Source organism: Chrysemys picta, chromosome 13, assembly GCF_011386835.1.
Source record: "Chrysemys picta bellii isolate R12L10 chromosome 13, ASM1138683v2, whole genome shotgun sequence".
Classification (NCBI taxonomy): domain Eukaryota; kingdom Metazoa; phylum Chordata; order Testudines; family Emydidae; genus Chrysemys; species Chrysemys picta.
In genome coordinates, this window is record NC_088803.1 from 40,443,952 (window position 1) to 40,466,757 (window position 22,806).

The 22,806-nt window shown below is 45.4% G+C and overlaps 1 protein-coding gene and 1 long non-coding RNA gene across 9 annotated transcripts in view; one reads left to right on the top strand and one right to left on the bottom strand.

The window, feature by feature from the left end:
- Positions 1 to 18,322, bottom strand: part of NFATC2 (nuclear factor of activated T cells 2) — a 134,942-nt gene extending 116,620 nt beyond the window's left edge. For 3 of the 7 annotated variants that reach the window (XM_065566006.1, XM_065566005.1, XM_065566004.1), the window contains exon 1: positions 17,953 to 18,322. Coding sequence is in view for 5 of the 7 variants with exons in the window: in XM_065566005.1 (XP_065422077.1) it covers positions 17,953 to 18,016 (64 nt within the window). In the remaining 2 variants the exon portion in view is untranslated. Of the gene's footprint in view, positions 1 to 552; positions 3,206 to 17,952 lie in introns of those variants that run through there. The other 4 variants (XM_065566007.1, XM_065566001.1, XM_065566003.1 and 1 more) reach the window with 2 other exon arrangements.
- Positions 11,337 to 18,456, top strand: LOC122174495 (uncharacterized). Of its 2 annotated transcripts, XR_010592283.1 has the most exons (4): positions 11,337 to 11,803; positions 13,919 to 14,081; positions 14,737 to 17,383; positions 18,318 to 18,456. It is a non-coding gene; the product is annotated as an uncharacterized LOC122174495 (long non-coding RNA). The 2 variants fall into 2 exon arrangements; XR_006176400.2 differs by having other exon boundaries at positions 13,919 to 17,383.
- Positions 18,457 to 22,806: the final 4,350 nt, after the last annotated feature.

The window sequence follows — 22,806 nt, forward strand, 5'->3', positions numbered from 1 at the left end:
CCCAGTTTTTTTAAACCAAAATGTAAACGTTATGCAACTTTGAGCAAGAGGCAAACACAAGGCAGTATATTACATGTGTTCACTGGTTGTGTTTTACTATTGTGATTAAATTCATCTGCCTGCTCTCTGGTCATTCATCCCATTACAACCAAAGCAAATCGTTCTAAGGGATATACTCTTGCTACTGCACGAGGAATAGCAGGTGAAGTTTTCTTTCTCTTCCTTTCCTTTTGCTAATACAAAGAAGCTCAAAATAGATTGTCCACAAGGGATATTGTAACCTCACCAGACACTGTAGCATTTCCCTACCGCCCTCTTAGGGTTAACTGGAGAAAACAACTTGATCTCTCCCGAGAGCGCAGCCAACCCCTCCCCAGAAATACTGTTACTTCTGCCCAAGTTCTAGAAGGACCAGGCAGCAACTCATCCTGGCACAAAGCCCTACATATTCCAGACACTCTCGGTACTTTGAAGCCATTATTTCACATATCCAGGGGCACGGGGTTTTAAGCTGGGTTGTTTTGTTTTTTTTTATGGATAGTCGCCACAAACCTTCTGTACACTTCAAGTAATCATAATCATAATCGAATAATATCGAGAAGTCGAATTCCTCTTGAGGGCTGACGTTTTGATTTGGGTCATGGTCCCCGTGCTGTGAGTCAAACTCCGGATCCTTATGGGTGGAACTCATCTGTGTCGCCTGGCCAAGTCCTGCTTTATTAAGAGGGGGAGGAGATGGGAGCAAAAATGGACACCTCCCTGGCTGAAAAGCTGTCAATTTCACGCCCACCAAAAGACAAGATCCTTCGAAGTATAAGAGGAACCGGGAGTTTAAAAAGAAAAAGAAAAAAATCTCCCGAGCTCCTGTTATCACCTCTCAGCTCAGCCAGCTGCACTTTTAAAGCAAGGTCCGCTCTGGTCTGTATAAATAATCCGGAATGGGATGGTGAGGTGAGGCGTCCCCAGCTGTCTGTGTGATGGGTGAGTGATCCCAGGCTGAGATTCCCCGCTCCTAGCCCCGTCACACAGCAGCTCAGTGACAAGAGTGTGAAATTAACTAGATGAACAGTGGCAACTTCCTGTTCTCAGCAGCCACCTGCAGCTAGGAGGCGGGTCCTGCCTGAGGGAGGAGCCCCCTCCTGCAACGAGCAGAAGGGGGACGGGGGGAACTGCCCGGTAATTCGCAGGACGATCAACCCGGGGGATGGGGAGGATGAGGGGGCACAGAGAGGGAACTCGGTCAGGAGCAAGAGATGAGAGAACCCTGGGCACCGGGGAGCTGGAGAGAGGGGAGGCCGCATCTGAAAGCAGTGGGGACTACATATTTTGGGGAGTGCAGAGAGGAGCCTATATGTATGTGCATGCGAGCGGGGGTGGGGGAGGATGCATGTGTTGCGGAGAGAGCCTTTAGCTGCGATGGTGGGTTTTTAGTTCAGGGTGGGAGCCTTTGATAAGGAATTTTGCATGTGACTGGGTGGGGAGGGGGTGTAGGAGGGAGAGATGATTTGGCGGGGGGGGGGTGAAGCAAGCGGGCGTGTGCATGGGTAAAAGTGGTTTGGGGAAGGGCTGTAGGAGAGCATGTGAGAGAGGCTGGAAGGAGATGAATCCGTCCAGAGAGACTGGGGATGGGGAATCCACAGACGGAAGAAAGGAGGAACAGAGGAGGGAAATGGAGAAGGCCGGGGGGGGAGACACACCGGAAAAGAAGAGAAGGAAGGAAAGGGACCGAGTATTTGCACAGTACAGCAAACTAGACTTTACAAATATGGTGGAAGAGATAAGGAGAGACGTAGCAGAAGGGGGAAAATAGAGAGGAGGAAATGAAAAGTGAAAGTGAAAAGAACAAACACAAGGGATACAAAATAATGTTTTTAAAGGGCTTTATACTTAATACAGAGCTTAAATGGCAAACAGTAGGTGGTTATTTTTAAAGGGGTGGATAGTACAGACTGTAGGGGTATGGCCAGATATTTGCTGAAAGCAGCAAACTGCCTAGGACAGCCTTGTTCAGCCAGCCACTTTCCCCTGGCTATCGTTTTTTTCTATGCTGAATAAAATTCTTCCTCTTGGATCCTCCCTCCCCACTCCTGGGATTGTTCATGTGGTTGCACTTGTTTTATGTGCTCTGGAGGGTCTGTTGCATCCCAGCCATCCTTTGCTCTGCCCCCAGCCACTGCTTCATGCAGTTCTTACTCCTTCAATCATCTGTGGATTTTCACTAAACCCAGTGTACGACAGTGGACAGGTTTTGGATTGGACGTATCCAGCAAACAAGGACTGGCCTCTCTGGACTAGGATGCCTTTAGGAAAGAGAAATTTTGTGTCCATCTTCAGAAGGCCTCTATTCTGCTCATCCCTTGCTCATGGGGGAAAAAAATCTTACAAAGCCAACCATCCAGCTCCCTTTATGCACTTCCCACTGACTGCACTACCAATGCAACCAGCCTCCAGACCCCCTTAATCAGCTTCTCCACCAGTCAGCTCCATATTTGCCTCAATTCACAGGACATCCTTCCGGAGCTAGTCCACAAAGCTCCCCCTCCTGCGTCAAAACTCACCTCTGTCGTGACGCCTGGGACCTGGCTGTCATTGGGGGTTCTGTATACCTGTACTATGTGTTTTATTTCTTAAGCATATGTTGTATTATCTAGGTATCTACAGGACTCTCATTACTATAGTGTTTGAGCAACTCACAGTCCTTTAATGTGTCCAGTGAGGTAGGGGAAAGTGCTGTTATTCCCACTATACAGATGAAGGAGGAGGCACAAAGAGGCCTTTGTACCCTTCAGCATGTCACTTAGGCACAAGTTTTTAAAGATATTTAGGTGTTGCTGCGCTCAGAGTTGCAGTCTCACTGATTTATGCACCTAACCCTCATTTTTCAAAAGGGATTTAGGCACTTGAGAGCCTGTATCCCACTGTCTTTAAAGATCTGGGCGTAACTGACTTACAGACAGTTACACAAGAAATCCGTGTGAATTGGTCTCCCAAGTCCTAGGTTAGTGCCTTAACCACTGGACCATCCTTCTGCTCACTATTATCATAATGTAGCCAACACTTGCTGGCACTTTACTTGTTTGTTGCTCTCCCTTCCTCTCATTTTCATGTCTCTTAGTTCTGAAAGACAAGATGGGTGACAATATCTTTGGGCCAAGTTCTCTTGTTTTATCATTTTTGCTCTTTGGGGGAGATAATGTGCCTTCGTCTGTGTTTGGAAAGCATCTCATATATTGCTGCCTCCACCAGATACAAATAATAACAGTTTGAAAGCTGATATTGAATATATTACATTTATATATAGCATCTTCATCCACCATTGGAGTGAAGCTACTAATGGGATGGAACGTTGGAGGGGTGTAGCGCTCAATACTTCCTGACATGAAATGAAGACGATAATAAATGCAATAACATTCCTCTTGTAGTTTCAGGTAGGCAAAGAGAATTACCCTCACTGGAATATGACTTGAATAACATGCTAACACTCCCACTATCACAGAAAGTGTCATGAAATATTTAAAGCTAGATTTTCAAAAAGGCAGGTGCTGTTGTGTACCTAGTTTGCATGTGCTATTACTGTAGTTCAGGGGTGGCCAACCTGTGCCTGAGAAGGAGCCAGAATTTTCAAATGTACATTGCCAAAGAGCCACAGTAATACGTCAGGAGCCCCCCATCAGCTCCCCCTGCTCCTAGCGCCTCCCGCCCACTGGCAGCCCTGCCGATCATCGCCTCCCTCTCCCTCCCCACACCTCTCGATCAGCTGTCTTGTGGCGTGCAGGAGGCTCTGGGGGGAAGGTGGGAGGAGTGAGGGCATGGCAGGCTGAGGGTAGGGGGCAGGAAGGGGTGGAGTGGGGGCAGGGCCTGTGGCAGAGCCAAGGGTTGAGCAGTGAGCACCCCCCAGCATATTAGAAAGTTGGTGGCTGTAGCTTCAGCCCCGGAGTCGGTGCCTATACAAGGAGCCGCATATTAACTTCTGAAGAGCCCCATGTGCCTCCGGAGCCACAGGTTGGCCACCCCTGCTGTAGTTGTACACACAACTGTGATATTTACAAAAGCAGATGGCTAGGAATGCCATGAAGTCTAGTGGTATTTTCTCCACAAGTACACACTGCATGATACAATTTAAACAGACGGAGAAGAATCATAGTCTAGTCCTTAATTGACTGAACATTATGCTGACATTGATACTATACGTTAACCCAACAGAGATTAAGCGGGCAATCCCACACTTAATTCATGCAAAACGTACATAGTAACACAATAGCTTCCTTGGAGTGAGCAACTTGAGCTTTCTTCTGCACTTATTGCCAAAACAGCCAGGAAAGACAATTGACTGGGTTTCCACTTTGTCAGCACGTATGTGCATGTGTGTAAGGAAAACAGAGGGTACGTCTTCACTTACCGGAGGGTCTGGCGGCAGGCAATCGATGTTCTGGGATCGATTTATCGCGTCTGGTTAAGACGCGATAAATCGATCCCGGATCGATCCTGGAAGTGCTTGCCGTCGACGCCGGTACTCCAGCTCGCCGAGAGGAGTACGCGGCAGCGACGGGGGAGCCTCCCTGCCGCGTATGGACCCGCGGTAAGTTTGGACTAAGGTACTTCGAATTCAGCTACATTATTAACGTAGCTGAATTTGCGTACCTTAGTCCGAAGTGGGGGCTTAGTGGGGACCAGGCCTCTAGAGAGAGGCTCACAGGCCACTTATTTGCCTCCTTTCATGCAATATGATGTGTCCTCCTTGCCTGTCTCTTATGTTGCTGCTGGGGCCCCTGAGTCACCTTGAAAAAGATCCAGTGCTGCTTCTGTAGTCAAGCTTGAGACAATTCTTTAAATCTCTACAGACCCTCTCTCTCTCTCTTGGTCTCTGGGTGTGGTTTCATATAATCTATGTTACTACGGAAATCAGGGCCCTGCTGCTGCTGCTGAGAATAGGTGCTACAGTTTGAGGGTCTATCCTGTTTCTGAGGTTAGTGGTCTTGGCTAGTGGGATTAGAAAAAGAGGCCACCTCAGAAAGCATTGCTGCCAATGGGTTTGGGCTCTGAAAGCATCCTGAAGCACTTATATCTGCTATTGCTGCCATCTCAAAAGATAGCTGCTGCTGCTGCCTTGGAAAGCCTGAGCTATTCTGAAAAGTTTCCATTTGAAGAAATTTTTAAAAAATGTATGCAATGGCTGTCAAGTGTGCGTTTGAGGAAGCACCGGCCTTCCATCATTGGGACCATTATTTAAATGTAGTTAGAACCTCAAACTGTAATACTTGTGGTCTTAGGTTAGTACTCCGGGGTACCCAAGAAACAGATGTCAATGGTGGTGGTTGACACCACCATCATTATTAGCCCTTCTGTCCCCCAAAAAGGAAAGAGCATGGATTGAACCACCACAAACAGTGAATTTTACTAATTCTAAATCCCCACCCCTTTCTAGCTGGCCTGTGACTACATTAAAGATTTAAGTGTCAAACTTAGCCTTGATGTTTCTGAGAACAAATCATTTGTTGAGAAATAGAAAACGAAGCTTTTTTTCTTCCAAGGAAACCATGTTGTTTTAAACCTTGGCCACGGACGTTCCATTTAAACATAAACGAAGACACCTGGGTGGGGTCTAGAGGGAGTAATGAGACAAAATCTAACCTGCTGGCCACCTTGGGCAGTAGACAGTGCTCCACACACCATCCAGGTCCCCCATCCATTGAGATGAAGAACTGGTATACTGTACTGGCAACAGGAGGTAAGAAGCAGATCCCAATGGCTGTGGAGGAGGAGTCACCTGTCTCCAGGAAGTCTCCTGGAAGACTTATAGCTGCCACATCCAAGAGGCAGTGTAGGATGCTGGTGGTCAGGGATTCCCTGCTGAGGGGGACGGAGGTACCTGACAGGATGTCCCAGGAGATGTATTGCCTGTCTGGCACCTGCATCTGATGGCATGCTGTTCCAGGAAGGGGGCTAGTGGGAATAGATGGGGTCTACTTGGCCAAGAAGAGGAAGAGCATCTTCATGCACCAATTTTCCAACCTAGTGAAGAGGGCTTTAAACTAGGTTCAAAGTGGGCAGGTGATGAAAGCCCACAGGTAAGCATTAAAAAATGTGACCATAACAGAGGGCTAGATGTTGGGGGGTGGAGGAGGGGTGGGACATGGAAAATTACAGTAGGGTCTTAGAAGCAACAAGAGGAAAATCAGTGGGGGAATCTGCTCAATATTCTAGATGTCTGTACACAAATGCATGAGTATGGGGAAGAAAGAGGAAGAACTGGAGGTATTAATACATAAGCTAAATCATGGCTTAACTGGCATCACAGTCTCTTGGTGGGATAAATCTCATAACTGGAGTATTGGAGTAGAGGGGTACATCTTATTCATGAAGGGCAGGCAGGGAAAAAAGGGAGGCAGTGTTGCATTATACATCAAGAATATATACATTTGTTCTGAGGCAGGGCCTGGTGAAATTAATTCTAGGCTACTTAAAGACCTAGCTGCAGGAATCTTAGAATGGTTAGCAATTATCTTAGAGGACTCATGGAGGAATGGTGAGTTCCCAGAGGACAGGAGAAGGGCAACCATAGTACCTATCTTTAAAAAAGGGGAACAAAGAGACCCAGCCTAACCTCAATACCTGGAAAGATACCCAACAAATTATTAAACAATCAATTTGTAAGCACCTAGAAGATAATAGGGTTATAAGGAATAGACAGAATGGATTTGTCAAGAACAAACCATACCAAGCCAAAGTAATTTCCTTCTTTGACATGGTCATTGACCTAGTGGGTAAGAGAAAGCAGTATATGTGATATATCTTGATTTTAGTAAGGTCAGTTGGACTGTATAAAAAACGTTGTCATAAGCAAACTAGAAAGATGTGGTCTAAATTAAATTACTATAAAGTGGGTGCACAACTGGTTGAAAGACCATTCTAAAAAAGTAGTCAATGGTCAAACTGGGATGGTTTGTTATCTGTATCTAGTGGGCTCTGCAGGGGTCAGTCCTGGCTCCAGGACTATTCAATATTTTCATTAATGACTTGGATAAAGGATTGGAGAGTATGCTGATAAAATTTTCAGGGGACACCAAGATTAGAAGGGTTGCAAGAACTTTGGAAGACAGGATTAGAACTCAAGACAGCCTTGACAAATTAGAGAATTGGTTTGAAATCAATAAGAAGAAACCAATAAAGACAAAGTTGCAAATACTACCCTTAGGAAGGAAAAATCAAATGTACAACTACAAAACGGGGAATATCTGGCTAGATAGTTGCACTGCTGAAAAGGATCTGTGGGCTATAGTGGATTACAAATTGAATAAGAGTCAACAATGGGATGCAATTGCAAAAAAAGCTAATATCATGTTGGGGTATATTAACAGGAGTATCACATGTAAGACATGGGAGGTAAGTGTCCCGCTCTACTTCGCACTATTGAGGCCTCAGCTGGAGTATGGTGTCCAAGTCTGGGCATCACACTTTAGGAAAGATGTGGACAAATTGGAGAGAGTCCAGATGAGAGAGACAAAAATGATAAAAGGTAATGGAGTGCTGTCTCTGTATGCAAAGCATGAATTGCACGCCCCAGGACTGGCTGTGCCCAGTGGATGATTCCATCCGGCCCCTGAACGCACATGGAGGATGCCATTTTGTATCCTTCACACGGCATGACCTCACACATATCATACATGCGAGGTCACACCACATGGAGGATGCCATTTTGCATGCAAGTATAGAATTGCATGTCTGACTAAAAATGCAACAACATGCCATTGATAACAGGTTTATAAAACCTGACCTGCGAGGAAAGATTAAAAAACTGGGTATGTTTAGTCTTGAGAAAAGAAGACTGAATGGGGACCTTATAACAGTGTTCAAATATGTTAAGGGCTGTTATAAAGAGGACGGTGGTCAATTGTTCTCCACATCCTCTGAAGGTAGAACAAGAAGTAATGCGCTTAATCTGCAGCAAGGGAGATTTAAGTAAGATATTAGGAAAACTTTCTAACTATAAGAGTAAAGTTCAGGAACAGGATTCCAAGGGAGATTGTGGAATCCCCGTCATTGGAGGTTTTTAAGAACAGGTTGGACAAACACCTGTCAGGGATGGTCTAAGAGTTTTACTTGGTCCTGCCTTAGCACAGGGGGCTGGACTTGATGACCTCTCAAGGGCCCTTCCAGTCCTTCATTTCTAAGATGCTATGAGAAAGTGCTGGATGAATGCCTGGATTAGCTCTGATCAGAGGTGTCCAAACGTTGTCCACCTGGAGACTACACCTCTACCTCGATATAACGCTGTCCTCAGGAGCCAAAAAATCTTACCGCTTCATAGGTGAAACCGCGTTATATCGAACTTGCTTTGATCCACCGGAGTGTGGACCCCCCCTCCCCAGAGCACTGCTTTACCGCGTTATATCCGAATTCGTGTTATATCGGGGTAGAGGTATATATTGGCAACTTGCCAGGAACCTGACAGCTATGCCTAACATGGGTTAGATTCCAGCTGCTCACAGAGATGCAGCACACAGAGTGACTATAGATCTCACAGGACAAAGATGGAGTATCACCTTCTGGGACTAGTAGTCTTCACAGGCTGCAATTCCATATTAAAGAAAACAGTGGACGCATTCTGTAACTATGCAGGCTGCATTCTACCCAGCAATGCATTGTTTTTTTGCTAGAAATGGTCCCAATCCACAAAATAGGGATCTGAGCTCTTGCCCAAATATCAGGAATGTTTGGATCCACCAGCCTACCTCAGATCATGATAGAAATAATTGCTAGCTGCGAAATTCAGGTCAGATTATAGCTTTGGCTTCTGAGCACCTCCAAAGGCTGAGGGATTTTGATTTAGACCCATTTCTAACTTTCACCAATGGTAGTCTCAAGCCATCAGAGGAAATAAAATGTCAGAAATAGTTTGTTTCTGCTATTATGGCTCCATATCTTACAAAATACTGCCTACAGTCTGTTGTTAATAATTATCAGTGTAGACATATGCAGGATAAAACTACCATACTTGAGTAGCCTGTGGAATCTTCAGCTGAATATACATACTCCAAGACAGCATCTAGCAGCCCCTGAATAACTTTAAACCAGCCTCTTCTTCTAATACAATGTGACAAATACTTCCCCATATTCATTTTCTACCTAGAGCGGCAGTGATTTATGAAGGCAAAGACCAAACTGTAGAACACAATGTCCAAAATGGATTAGTTTGCTGTGGTGGATCTCAACCTTTTCCATACCAAGACCACCTTGTCAATATGAGGATCTTCCACTAACTTAGTTGGGACTCAATCTCATTTACCAACATTGGAAGAGCAGGTTGATCATGATCCCTGACACCTAGTCATGATCCCACTGGGGTTCATAACTCTCAGACTGAGAACCCATGACTTAGAGTTGCCTCATATTTTTTGTGAAAGACATTTTCATGAGCCGGAGAGGTGCATCAAGATCTTAAAGCAGGATCTGTCCTTTCAGCATTAATAGAAATTGTAGCCATTTATGCCTATAGAAACCTCTACACGGAGGAAATACTGGAAATACACTGTGATGCATACTGCCATTTTGGGGAACTGGTGAATTTTCCACATAGCTCAATCAGTGCTTGACTTTGGAAGGGCTTTACTCTAATAAACTTGAAACAGTATTTGGTACTCAACTACCTGTGTACAACAGGACCAGGAGTCCAGAAATAAAGGGAAGAAATAGCAGTAAAAACAGATTTTCTAATGTCATACAAACTGATATTAAAATGATAATGAAAATATTTTTCAATTTGAAATCCTTATGCAGATATAAGTTTATTATTCACTGTGACATCATGTTCAATTTTCACCTCCTATCTGGGCTTGGAAGGATTAGGGTTTTTTTAAATCAGTAAACGTCAGTAAACATCAATTTCACCATACACACAAACTGACAAAAATATTCCCATTGATAATAATCAAAATGTTCCGGTACGCAAAATAAGAAAAATGCTACTTGAGAACTTATAAGAGTTTGATTTAAGAATGTTTACTTTGTATATTTTGACATGTGATGTTGACAAATTGTATTTTAACAGTTATAAAGCTTTAACTTTCTGAATCTCAGCATCTACTATCTGTGATGCTAGACCAGGTGCCAGCTTGTGCCAACATCCCCATGTCTCAACAGAACACTGACAAATACACACCTGGCATCAGTTTGGCTCATCTCTGTGTTAGTATTGTTAAAATAGGTATTACAATTATAAGAATGTGTTTAGGGTTTAGACATTAGACTTTATTGACTGCTTGTGAGTTGCTGCCTACATTAATCTCACTCATAACATCTGTATCTCATACTATAAGGTAATATTTGAGCAGTTGTACTGGGAGTCTCTCTGACTGTGTAAATCACCAGACACGAGAGAGATATTAACTAGTGTGAAGTGCTGATCTCCAATAGGAGGTGTTACTCCCTTCCCAAAAAGAAAGGTCCATTGATACCAGATGGACAATTGTGGAACGTTGCAACTGGAATTTTCCTATGTGCCATCGATAAATGGACACAATAATTTTGGTGTTATTCTGCTTCCGCCCCATGAAGATGAGTCATGCAAGGGACTTGTCCCATCAGATGAGCTTTGCAACCGAAAGCTTGTGGGATGAAGAGAATAAAACCCCCTAACAAGGAGGAATTGATTATCTCTATACTGCTTGGACTCTGGGGAGCAAGGTGTGCCTAGGCATAAGCAAGAGATCCCCAGCTGCTCAGCCTGGATTAGCTCTCGAGGACATATAGTGATTGCTGATTATAGAAGCTTCTATTATCTTTTGAAACTTAAGATTGTAACACGTTTGTGTATCTATGTTTACCTGCTTCAACCTTGTAAATAACTCTCATTTCCTTTTCTTAGTTAATAAATTATTTGAGAGCTTATTATAGGATCGGCTACAAGTGTTGTCTTTGGAATGAGATCTAAAGTGCAATTGATACGTGGTAAGTGACTGGTCCTTTGGGACTGGGAGTAACCTGAATATTGCTGTGATTCTTGGTGTAAGGGACCAGCTATCACAAAGGCATGCTTACCTGGATGGTGACATAACTCAGAGTACCCAAGGGGACTGTCTATGACCCCGTGTTCAGATTGTTATAGTGCTTGAGGAGTTTACACTTGACAATTGGTTGGTGAAATCTAAGTATAGACCTCACAACCAATTTTGGGTTTGTGCCCTTGTTCCTAACAGTCTGTCCTGAGGTTGGTTCTCATGCTCTTGAGTCACTGCGGGCAGCATTATGTGGTCATTAAATAATTATTGTCTGTGTGACACTATACCTCAGGGGAGCCATGTGGGGTATCGTTGGAAAGGTTATGATCCACTGAAACCCACTATTGCATCTAAATATGTATTTCATTAATGCATATGAAGTTATGAGAATTTTGTTGTATGATTGTCACTAAAATATGCTGTGGGTTTGGGAAGTGCCCAGATACTAACTCCCCAAAGACAATAACCAGGGGGATAACCAATGCCTGGGCGGGTGTTAAACAACCATCAACAGCCATTGTCCAGCAAGGAAGTTACAATTCAATGACTCACTTCCACAAGGCTATACCAGGGGAAGCACTCAACCTTGCCTGGTGACTCAGCAATGCCCACCAGACTTGCCTAGACTTGTATTCTCCAGCACATGGACTAAGGGTATAAAACAGAACACAGTGGCCAGACGCTTGGCCTCTTCTCCTCTGCCTACCTAGGCTGCAAGCAACAAGGACACTGAGAAGACTGATGATTTCAACAGAGGAGACTGGCCTGGGTTTAAGAGACAAACCTGTATATTAAGATCCAATGGGGTGAGAACATTGCTTAATCTAAATCTGTCTAGTGTGATAAGAGTTAAGGTTGAGACTGCGTGCTTATATTTTCTTTTCTTTTGGTAACCATTCTGACTTTTTGCTTATCACTTACTATCTATCTTTTGTAATCAATAAACTCATTTTACTATTTATCTTTACCAGTGAGTTTGCCTGAAGTGCTTGGTAAATCTCTCAGGTTCACAAAGACTGGTATCAGACATGCCAAACCCGTGGAAAAAATGCAGAAATTGGACTTGGTTTTGGCTTAATTGGCTTGTGAGTTGCTTGTTAGCTAGTTTTTGCTTGTAGCTTGTTGCTTCTTTTTTTTTTTTTTTTGATCAGCTCCTGGCAAGCAGGGGCATATGGGGGAGAGAATCAGGGGTGCACAGCAGGCCCCCACAGTCCCAGACTGCACACTGGAGGGATCTAGTCACATAGAGTGTTGGGGTTCTTAGGGACTGGATTGTTTTGGCCTTATTTTGAAATAGGATTAGCTTGATTTTTGGCTTATTGTGAAAGTCGGGGTGAAAGTTGGCAATTGTGGCTAGTGTATGTCCACTTTCCATTAATGAAACTTGTATTGCTCAAGAAGGGGTCTTAAACAGTGCAAGATGGTATATTCCTGAAGTACAAGGCTGGGGGGATATGGCTGGTGCCTTTCTCTGTGTGATTCATGGGTGGCTCTGGGAGCATTCATGCAATCTAGCTGGGCATGGGGTTCCACATGCTGTTGCGCTGAGTGATAACAGCGCCTGGAGGGGTTTGCTGCTTGTCACTAGCAGCAAAGCATTGTGAGAGACAGCCCAGGCTGGAGAGTTAAGGGGGCACAGCGGTCCCAGAGTTCCAGGTTGCACCCCAGGGATCCCGTCCCACTCTGACACCCCCCCCCCCCAGTGTTTGACCTGCACCATAATTTCCCCAAACCATGAAAATTTAAATTGATAAAAATAAAAAGCTTAAAAATAAACACTGATATTAACCATCAAAATTATTTAAAAAATAAAAATTGAATTCTGCCAGTTAGGCCAGAACTCTACACACTATCATGGGTTGTATGAAAGCATGTGTCTTCACAGAAAAATGCAACTGATCAAAATATATACCAAGCTCGAGCAAATTTTAGACAATTTTCTGAAAGAGGTTTTGACTATATTATTTTTTATGTAGGACAGGTTAGCTTTAGTTTATATTTATTGGAGGAGGAAAAAAAATACTGGACCAGCAATATACATATGAACCTTTTTCTTTAAAACAAACAAACAAACAAAATTAAAGGTAGAGAAGGACCATATAAAAGATACGGCACTTACATATCAAAGTTAAAAATGGAGGAAATACTATTAATCTTAAAACAAAAACAAAACAAAACTGGTAGTTCCAGTGGTGTCTGTGGCATGCATAAGGAGCCTAAAAGTTACAAGTGGATTTTATCCAAGCTCTTAAAAGTGAGCTCATTGGGTCCTGACTCCAAATGACTAGTTTGGGGTTTGTTTGTTTTTCAGTAAAGTAAAGAAAAGGGGGAAAGAATGTTATTCCTAGTATGTTCTTTTAAAACAAGCACAAGCATTCATTTTTGGGGTCAGCTTGAGTCAGATATTACCCCCCAATTTCAGACTCAAAGTGGTTTGGCAAGAAAAGTCAATGGAAAAATTGCTCATAACGTCCGTGTTCCCATTAAATTCTACAGTCTGCTCTGCAAACCAATGGAATGTACATATAGTAAAAAAAAAAAAAAAAAAAAAAAAAACCAATAGTGAAAAAGAAGCTCTAAGACATTATTATCCCTGGCCTATCCCAAGAGTGAAGCTTATAAAAAGAACCTTCTGGTTATGGCAGCTTCACGTCCACATCTGTGAATGGGATTTCTTTGCTATAGGAAAGACTTTGAAAATGAATGACTATTTGAGGACTTTCAGCTCCAGGTCAGTCTCCTGGCAGCCCTTCTCCTCAGGGCATAACCACAGAAAGAAGGGTGAATCCCATTTCAAACTACCAACCAGTGCTTTGTAAGGATGTTTTTTTGGGAAGTTTGGAATGATCACTGGCTTGAATTCAGCCCAGTGACTGAAAGTCCTTAACATTTTATGGTTGTTTGGCCTGTCTGTGAAATAGGCTTGGTAATCTCTGACCAACCCCTACTGCATTGATGGCTGCTCATGAAAAACCACTACCATGATTGGCATCCTTGTTACCATTCACAACACCAGCCAAGCACGGATCAAAAGAGCAAGGATGCTGAAGTATCTTCTCACCATAGAGCTGGTTCAAGAATGAGGTAAAACTTTCATTGCCCATGCTGTACCTGCTCTGTGAACAAACAGGGGGCTGCACCCAGACCTAGCTTTTACAAACTCTTATTTTGTGGCATTATGGTAACATGATAGAAAGACTTATACACCACAAATTCCTTATACTTTGCACCATGTTATTACTAACAAATTTATTTGGGCATAAGTTTTCGTGGGCTAAAACCCACTTCATCAGATGCATCTGATGAAGTGGGTTTTAGCCCATGAACGCTTATGCCCAAATAAATGCATTAGTCTCTAAGGTGCCACAAGGACTGTTGTTTTTGCTGATACAGGCTAACACAGCTACCCCTCTGAAACATGTTATTACTGTGACTTAGTGCTGCTCTTCTCCCTTTGGGCTACTACTCTATGGAGTTGATGGAGAGCAGAATTATGACATCAGGGATGAATCAACCAAACTGCAGCCTCCCTTCTTCTCTCCTCCCACCTACTCCTGCCCCAGTACTGGGAGTGGCTTCAGTGAGAGTTTTGTCTGCATGACGAGTGCAGGGGTTGGCCCCAAGATTTATCCCTCCTTGAGCCGCTGAGGGTAAGAAGTGTAAATACACTATATTGCTGCTTTGTTTACTGAGTTTCCCATGTTTAATCTGAAAACCCCAAGTTTTTATTTCCCCTCAGTGGGTTGCTGGTTTTCCATGGACAACATCCAGCTCAAAGCTGAGGGGAAGAGAGAAGAGAATTTCCTCTGGGATTTTTGACAGCCTTGAGAATTTACAAGAGATGCATACAAATACAAGGCAAGTTGCTAGCGGCCATCCAAGTGCTTCATATGGCTGTTAGATACGTGGACACAGGAGCTGATTTCCCAAAGCAGGAGGCAACGTGACCGGCCAACAGACAAAGGAGCAAGAAGAAACCTTCCATTTGCCCCTGTTATTTTATATTTACAGCATATTAGCATGTTGGGGGTGAAAAGGCTAGGAAAGCAAATGGAGAAAAGGAGAGGGGGAAGATATATTTGGGGGGTGAAGTAAGGGTAATAGGACTGCATAGGAGAAGGGGAAGGGCCCTGTAGGTACTTATGGCTGGAGAAAGTGTGGGTTATGGGTACAGTCAGAAAGGGGGCGGTGAGGGCTTGCTCCAAAGCCCAGTGAAGTCAATAGGAGTCTTTGCACTGACTCCAATGAATTTTGGCTCAGAGCCCTAGGGTGTATGTGTTTTAGCAGGTGTCTGCTGGGCCATCACATCTGCTGAAGGAAAACAAAACAAAAAACAGGCACCACCAATAAGCCTCCAAAGAAAGCCCTTTGATGCCGTGCCCCCAGCTGGCACCGCTTCTGCTGGCGTTCCCATACCAGTCCTTCGAGTTGGCCGTGCTTCCTGCTCTCAGGCTGGGAACAGACGAAAGCATAATCGTGATCATGTAAAAAAAATACATCGGCATCAGAGCATCTAAGCGGCACCATGTTTGCCTTTGAGAAGGGGGACCAGAGCGGTTTGCTGGCCTCCATCCGGCATCCGAAGAAGTGGGATGTAGCCCAGGAAAGCTTATGCTCAAATAAATTTGTTAGACTCTAAGGTGCCACAAGTACTCCTGTTCTTTTTGCGGATACAGACTAACACGGCTGCTACTCTGAAACCAGTCATCTAGCAGGTCTACTTCTCCCGCTTCAACCCCCCGACTCCCTCCCCGCCTTTGAAAGGCAGCGGGGGAGGGGCTCGCCCTCTGCTGTGACTTCAGAGCCGCGCTCCCAGCTCAGGCTCCCCGGCCCTGCACCTCGCCGCCGCACGCGCTGAGCAAGCGTCGCTCCCCGGCCGCTGGGGCAGGTACCCCCCTCGCCCCGCCGCCAGCGCCTCTCCGGGAGGAGGAGCGAGGCGGCTCCGAAGGACTGATCCGCACCGTCCCAGAAGGGCGGGACTTGCGCGTGGATCTAGTCAATGGCAAAGAGCCCCCTTCCCCCTTCCCCTCCCCCTGCGAGCTCGTTTCGTCACCAGCACCCAGGGCCATCTAAACCGAGCCGCTAACTCCGCGCTCGAGCCCGATTCCTGCCCCCTGGGCGCAGGTTTCAGCGGTGGGCGCCTACGCTCGGCTTTCCTCCGGAGACTCGCCCTCGGCCCGTGTGTGCTGGCGGCTGCTTTGCAAAGCCGAGCGCAGAAAGGAGTCACCCAAATACAACCCTGTCCGCCGTTCGGCCTCTGCCCAGCGCTCGAGATTTTGCAGCAAGCGGGCCGCGGCTTGAGAGGGGGTTTGAGGCACTGCCACAGCAGGGAACTGGGTGGATGTTGTGGCGTTCAGACTAGATAAACCCCCTGGCGCTAGTTTCTATTGAGCAGCTAGTTCCTTGGCCCGCACGAATGCGGTTATCGCGACAAGTCACGATCGGGCCCAGAGTCTCTGGGAAACGAACATGCTTCATTTCCAGATCTGGGTCCTTCCTGGTGCGAGGCAGCAGATAACTTTCCTAGACCGAGCCCTTCACAGAGGGTCTGCGCCTCTCCGCTGGTTGTCTGCCAACACTTTGCAGCTTCAGCGGCTACCGCTCCGCATGCAAGGGTTGCTAGTCTAATCCGGATTACATTACTCACACCGATACCACACCCACCTTCGCTCTCCCATACACACGTACACAGGAGAATCACCATGGAGACTAGCCCTTGTAACAGCCTCTGCCCGAGCTTTGTATTGAATCAGGTGGCTAGTACTTGCAAAAAGAAGGGATCATCTTTTCTAGAGAGCTCGGTGTCTTCTAAACAGCTGCTAAAGCCACGCCAGCGTCTGTGCCTATCGACCCGTCCCCGCCCCCTCTCCTATAGCCCGCACGGATAATGACAGCCTAGCCCTGCGGTTCCCCTTGGGACGCGGATTCAACCCTTCTGCCGTCTACACAGCCACGGCCAGGCGGTCACACGCCTCCGAGCCCCAGCGGAGCTTGGCACGTTCAAAACCTCCGGGCTATTTTGTGAAGCGAGGGAATAATCTCAGCTGGGGCGCAGTGAAATTGCAATTTCTTCTCCCACAGCCCGGCCACGCCGAGCGCAAACCCCACCTTCAGCCCAGATTTATGACACCAAGCAGACTCCTCCCCCACGCGGCTCACTTAACCCTTCCTGCGCTCCCCCGGGGACCCTCCACCGCGCCGCTTTCCCCGGCTCCGAGGTGGGCTTGTGGTTTTTAAAGCCTCCCTGCGGGAGCACGCGCCGCTCGTTAACAAAAAGGTCCCAGGGACCGGGCAGCTCAGAGGCGATCGCGACTCCCAATCGCCTAGAGTCTGCTCCTGCACCACCGGGACATAAGCGGAGCCAAGTGCGTTCAATCAGCTTTAAGGTACATTCTAGGTTGGGCATACACGATACTTAAACCAAATGATAACACGGCGCGCATCACCCTGGAAACCGAGAGGAGGAATATAGAAAAATGAAGGGGGGAGGAAATCCAAACGAAGGATAACCTGTCCGCTTGGTCATTGGCTATTAAAGCAACGTCAAACATGAGCCAGCCCAAGTACTATTTTGTTTCTTTCAAAAATTGCAGGTAACCCATGGAACCCCCAGCCTGTCAAAGGTAAAGTAAGGGTTAATCACGCAAGGGGTTAGTAAGCAAGACTCCTGATGATGAAAATCCCTCTGGCTGAGTTTGAAAGGAGATTCGTTCAGACAAATTTTGATCGCCCGTCCGGAGCGCTTGAAACCAAGCCTGAAAGTTTCTGTACCTTCCCCAGGCGAGGTTCTAGCAGTGGAAAACTTCCTACCTAGAGATCCTTTAGTTGTGCTTCTTGAAGCAGAAACACACAAACACTGAACATTGCAGCTAGCCCTTAGGAAAGATCTACAAAGAAATATTTGAAGGAATATAGAGAGCGCGCGCGAGAGAGCATAGAATTGGGAGGACTCTACCTTGATCCATAGACCTCATGATGTGGTGGTAATGTACCAGCCTGCAGGCAGCTTCTCTCTGCATTAGGATTTTTTTTTAATTACTCAGTGGCAGTGGGGAAAAAAAAATCTTCTTTAACCATATTCAACCCAGGCTGCCCGAAGAGAGGCACTCCCCGTTGCTCGCCTCCCCTTGGTGGCTTTGGGGGTGCAAAGAGGGATCCGAACCGGGCTGAGTGTGTTCCTGAAGTGAAGTCAGTTCTCTGCTCTGAGATGTGGGTTACTAGAGAGGGAAAGGCCACTTCCTTCCCTGCTCCGAGTGTTTATAGTCTTTGAATGCTGTAAAATAACGGGATTCCCTCACTGTTTCCTCCTGTTTATCCCAGTGCCATGGAAACCCCTGGATCGCCTCCATCTCCCAAACTGAGGGCTTTCCTGCAAACTTCACACTCAGGAATCCATGACGTCTCCCAGCTCCGGGCCAAGGCAGCTCTGTGGCTTTTCTCAGTCTGCAGCACAAGCACTTAATTGTTGAGCCGAAAGTTACCGAGCGCGAGAGAAATATGGATGATGTTACAAATCCCAGTGTGTGTGTTTTTAACCAAAACTTGCAGGCACTGCAAAAGCTTTCAAAGCAACGGGGCTTCTGTGCAGCTTTCTCTCGTCCCAGCAGAGAAGCTCAAGCTGCTGTTTTTTTACCTTTGCATAAAAACATTCAGAAAACTCAGATCCCCGTCGCTGATTTAAAGTCTTTGAAATTTGCCAGCGCCCTAATAATATCCATCTTGTTATTGGCACCGGCTTTAGCTCCTCATTGGCACTGACTCGATCCTTCAGTCAATAAATATGGCTAGTGTCATTTCACAAATCTCTCTCTGTCTCTATTTTTAGATCTCTGTGTGTGTGTTTGTGTGTGTGGGTGGGTGGGTGGGCGGGGGAGGGGGGAGCAGGCCCATGGCTTTCCATTGATACACGTGGATCTTAGCAAGAATGAAATAGCCAAGGAAGCTTCTGAAACCAAGACAACCCTGTGTGTTTACACGGACTATGTATAAACAGGAAAATAAAGTCAAAGAAAACAGGAAAATAAAGCCCAAGATGTCATGACCTTGGTGGTGGCTTACAATGTATAGTTTTCACTGTTTTGTTAACAGGCTTCCCTTGGTTCTTTAATGGGAATTAGAGCCTACACTCAGATGGCAATTTTTTTCCATAAGAGATCAAGAGTTCAGAAATCAAAAGTGCTTAATTTGCACGTTGCTCTCCCGGTGTTTGTCTCTAATCCAATCAAGCAGTGAAATTTACATTAAATACAAGTTGCTGCCGAGGTCAGATAGAATCGTGGGTAGCAATAGAGAGTGAGTCACTTTCTTTGCAGATGGACTTGGACTTCACTAGCCTGGAGGGCTGGCTGGCATCGGCGGGACATTTCCATTTTTCACTCTCTCAGTCCCACATGGACTCGAAGGAGGTGTCACAATCAAACTTTCTGCTGCTCTGGTTTGTTGTCTTGCAGGCTAGCAACTGCCGGCAGGCCAGGGAAACAAGCGCACCTCACTTTCCTAGCCTTTGTCATTTTTGGACCCGCACAGGCGGAAATACATTGTACCTTCCTCAGCCCCATTAATGTCTGTTATGTAACCGTGCGACTTCCACTGAACTCTCAAAGCACTTAGCAGTGAGCATGAGAGTCTGGTCCACCATCGGGGAATCCATCTTAACTTCATTCAATTAAGGTGCACCAACTTTTTAGATTCAGAAGGTTAGTACTGGATGTTCTACAGCTGCTTCAGAATTAAGGCTGTGTCCCCACACCGAAGACCCGGGGACTTCCCATTGATTCCTTTAATTCTCCACACATTCATTTCGCTTTTTCTGCTTGTCATTTGCTCAGTTTCAAGTCACTTACTCAGTGCCCTGAATGCAACTATGAACCGAGCCACTGACACGGTCACTGTTTTAATAAAGGACTGAAAGAGGAGGGGGGAAACACTGTTCTCAGGGAAGCCAGGAAGAAATAAAACGCCATCCCGGCAACAAACGGCATTTGTTGTGGGTCCCTTGTCCCACACCAACTCAATAATTCTAGACAGAATGAAGTAAAACTATTTTTTGAGCACAAATCCTTTTCAAAAATGGTAGTATCAACTTCATCATTTGGGCAGGGCCTATGCGACCATCGAAGTACCCCTAGTAACAAATACTTGACTCAGAATCACATATACTTCCCTATTGACCCCATTTGCCCTAAGATAATTTTCTGCTCCTTTTGATGGATTTGTTTTTAATTGTGTTTTTCTTAGAATCCTTAACACGAAGCTTCAAGACAATCTCTTGTTTTCCAAGTGAGGTCAGTGCTTGATCCACTTACCACATTCATTGCCCCTTGAATTAAATGCTGGAGTGTTGGCCCTTTTTGTTTGTGTGCGTTGATTTTTATTTCTTTGTATGCGAGCTGATAATAACTGTGCTCTGTCTTCCAAGAAGGGCAATGCGACTGCCTTAAACCCAGACCCCAACTCTCTTCATAGCACTTTGGGCTGGATCCCACCATTACTAACAATGAGACATCTCAACAGAGAGGAGGTGAGTGTCTATCATTAGTACTGAGGTGAGGGTAAGAGGTTGATTAAAGTGACCAGCTGGAGGAGGGGGTGAAAAGGGGATCAGAGGGGAGCAGTGGAGTACATGTGACCAGAGAGAGAGGAACAGCTGGGGTGTATGAGGGCAGGCCTGCCAGAGGGTATCCCAGAGTGAATGGAGAATGGGCTGCTGCCCCGGTGGAAAGCTTCACCTCATCCTTGACCACACACTGCATAATAATCTGGGGAGCAGTCACAGCTCAGTGGTTATGGCACATAGGTTGGCTTCCCCAGGCTGGACAGTCTAAAAATACAAATGTCTTTCTTTTAATAGCTCAGTTTGATGGGCTCCAGCTTGTTCACAAGACGGAGTTTTCCTAAAATATCTCCTTGTACCAGTTTTTTCCAACTTAAAAATGCTGAATCCTGCTACCAAAATTAAACTCAGTGAAAAAAAAAAAAAAAAGGCAGAAGAGTGGGCCTGGCGGGCGGTCTCTGTAATGCTAGCATTCCCCACACCAGCATCTGACACAACTGTAAGATTTCCAAGGCTTTTGGAGAGTTCAGCGAGAGAATTGTGTCCTCCATTGGCTCCAACTCCACAGCTGAGTTAAACTTTCCTGATGGAACCTTTTCTCCATCTGGCTTCTGCTACTAGAGATTTGTGAGTGACTGTGGAGAAGGGGAGGATAGTTCAGATGTTATATAACTGTACAAACTCGAAGTGGGGGTAGAGACTTTCCCTAGAAACGAGAGATTTTTATATTTATAGTTACTTTCAACTTCCTTTTCAAAGGAAGGCCAAATACCTCCCTCTTTCCTTTGCTTTCTAATTTTGGGATCACTAAGGGATTCTATTTTTGTAGGAAAGGAGACAATAACTATTTATTCCTCTTCATTAGAATATTCCCTCTTCTTTTGAGCAGCACCTTCAAGACCATTTTCTTTCCCCTCCACTTCTCCCATCTTAACATGGTTCATCCCCAGAGATCTGCAAACCTAGGACAGAATTTTGAAAAGTGACTCGTGATTGTAGAGGACACCTTAGAGTGGCCTGATTTGCAGAGTGCTTTAAAGACAAGACCCTTGAAGCATCTGAATTTGGGCTTCCCTAAACTGAAGCACTCAATCACCAATGTTTGTGAAAACCTTGGCTGCAGCTGCTCAGTTGTGGCTGTGTTACTACATTATTTATCACTAATTATCCTGAGCAGAATTTGTTCCTTAATTTCAATTGGGATTAATATTTTCAGCCAATGAAATGTAACTAGAAGGCACTCTTGGGAGAGCAGGGCAACTCTCCTCTCATAACTGCATTGAAATCAATCTTAGCTATTAAGGGATAAACTGCTGTGTAAAATCACCCTGCCTTACAAGTAATAGCCCATATTATAATCAACACAACATCATACATCTTCCCTACAAGTTGTATCTTGAAACTCCTGTTGGAAAGTTAAGCAGAGAAGGAGAACAATGAAAAAGTTACAGCATAGGCAAGGGAGAAAGAAGCTTTCAGGTATAGTCTGAAATAAGCCAGAAAAGAGGCAGAAGGGTCCAAGAAGGATATTTTAGAGATCAGCAACTGCAGAGGAGATGGCTCTCACAGCAACAGTCTCATCTCATCTCTGCCACCACCCCAGTTAGAGCAGAGCATGTTTCAGACACAGTGAAACAACATGTAAAGTAGAATGACAGGCACTCAGATATCAGGGAATAAGGACCTACATAAAACAGAAGAGACTAATAATTTCAATGTGCAGTGATATACAGCTTGCAACTGTGGCTACAGGGCAAAATTTAGCCCTCTGAGCAGCAACTAAGGAAGCTGTCAATGCAGTGGATGGATGATGGTGGAGCAGGTACCCAAGGGGACTCTGCGTCCTACAGAGCTTGGCTCAACACAAGTTCCGTACAGCTCAGCACATAGAAAGACTGTGGGAAGGATGGGTTTGACCATTAGGACTGTATTTAGGTAGATCCAGTGCCATAAATGTTGCACTTGTTGTCCAAGTGAGTCTTAGCCCGAGTGACTCCAGAGACTGGAATAACAGCTACAAAGAGGCTGTGGGGCTGCCTTGCTCAATGCCTGGGGAGTGGGTGAAGATTCCAGCCCACAAGCCTGACATTGGTTCCCCACACAAAGTCCATTCCCTTGAGCTATGTGCCAGGAGTACATGAGCATGTGTAGATGTACCCCTAGAGTGTGAAATTTATGTCCCTGTAAGAGGGTTCCACTGTACATGTTATTCTGCACGATCTATTTATGTTTTGATCTTATTCTCTAGAGGCTTTG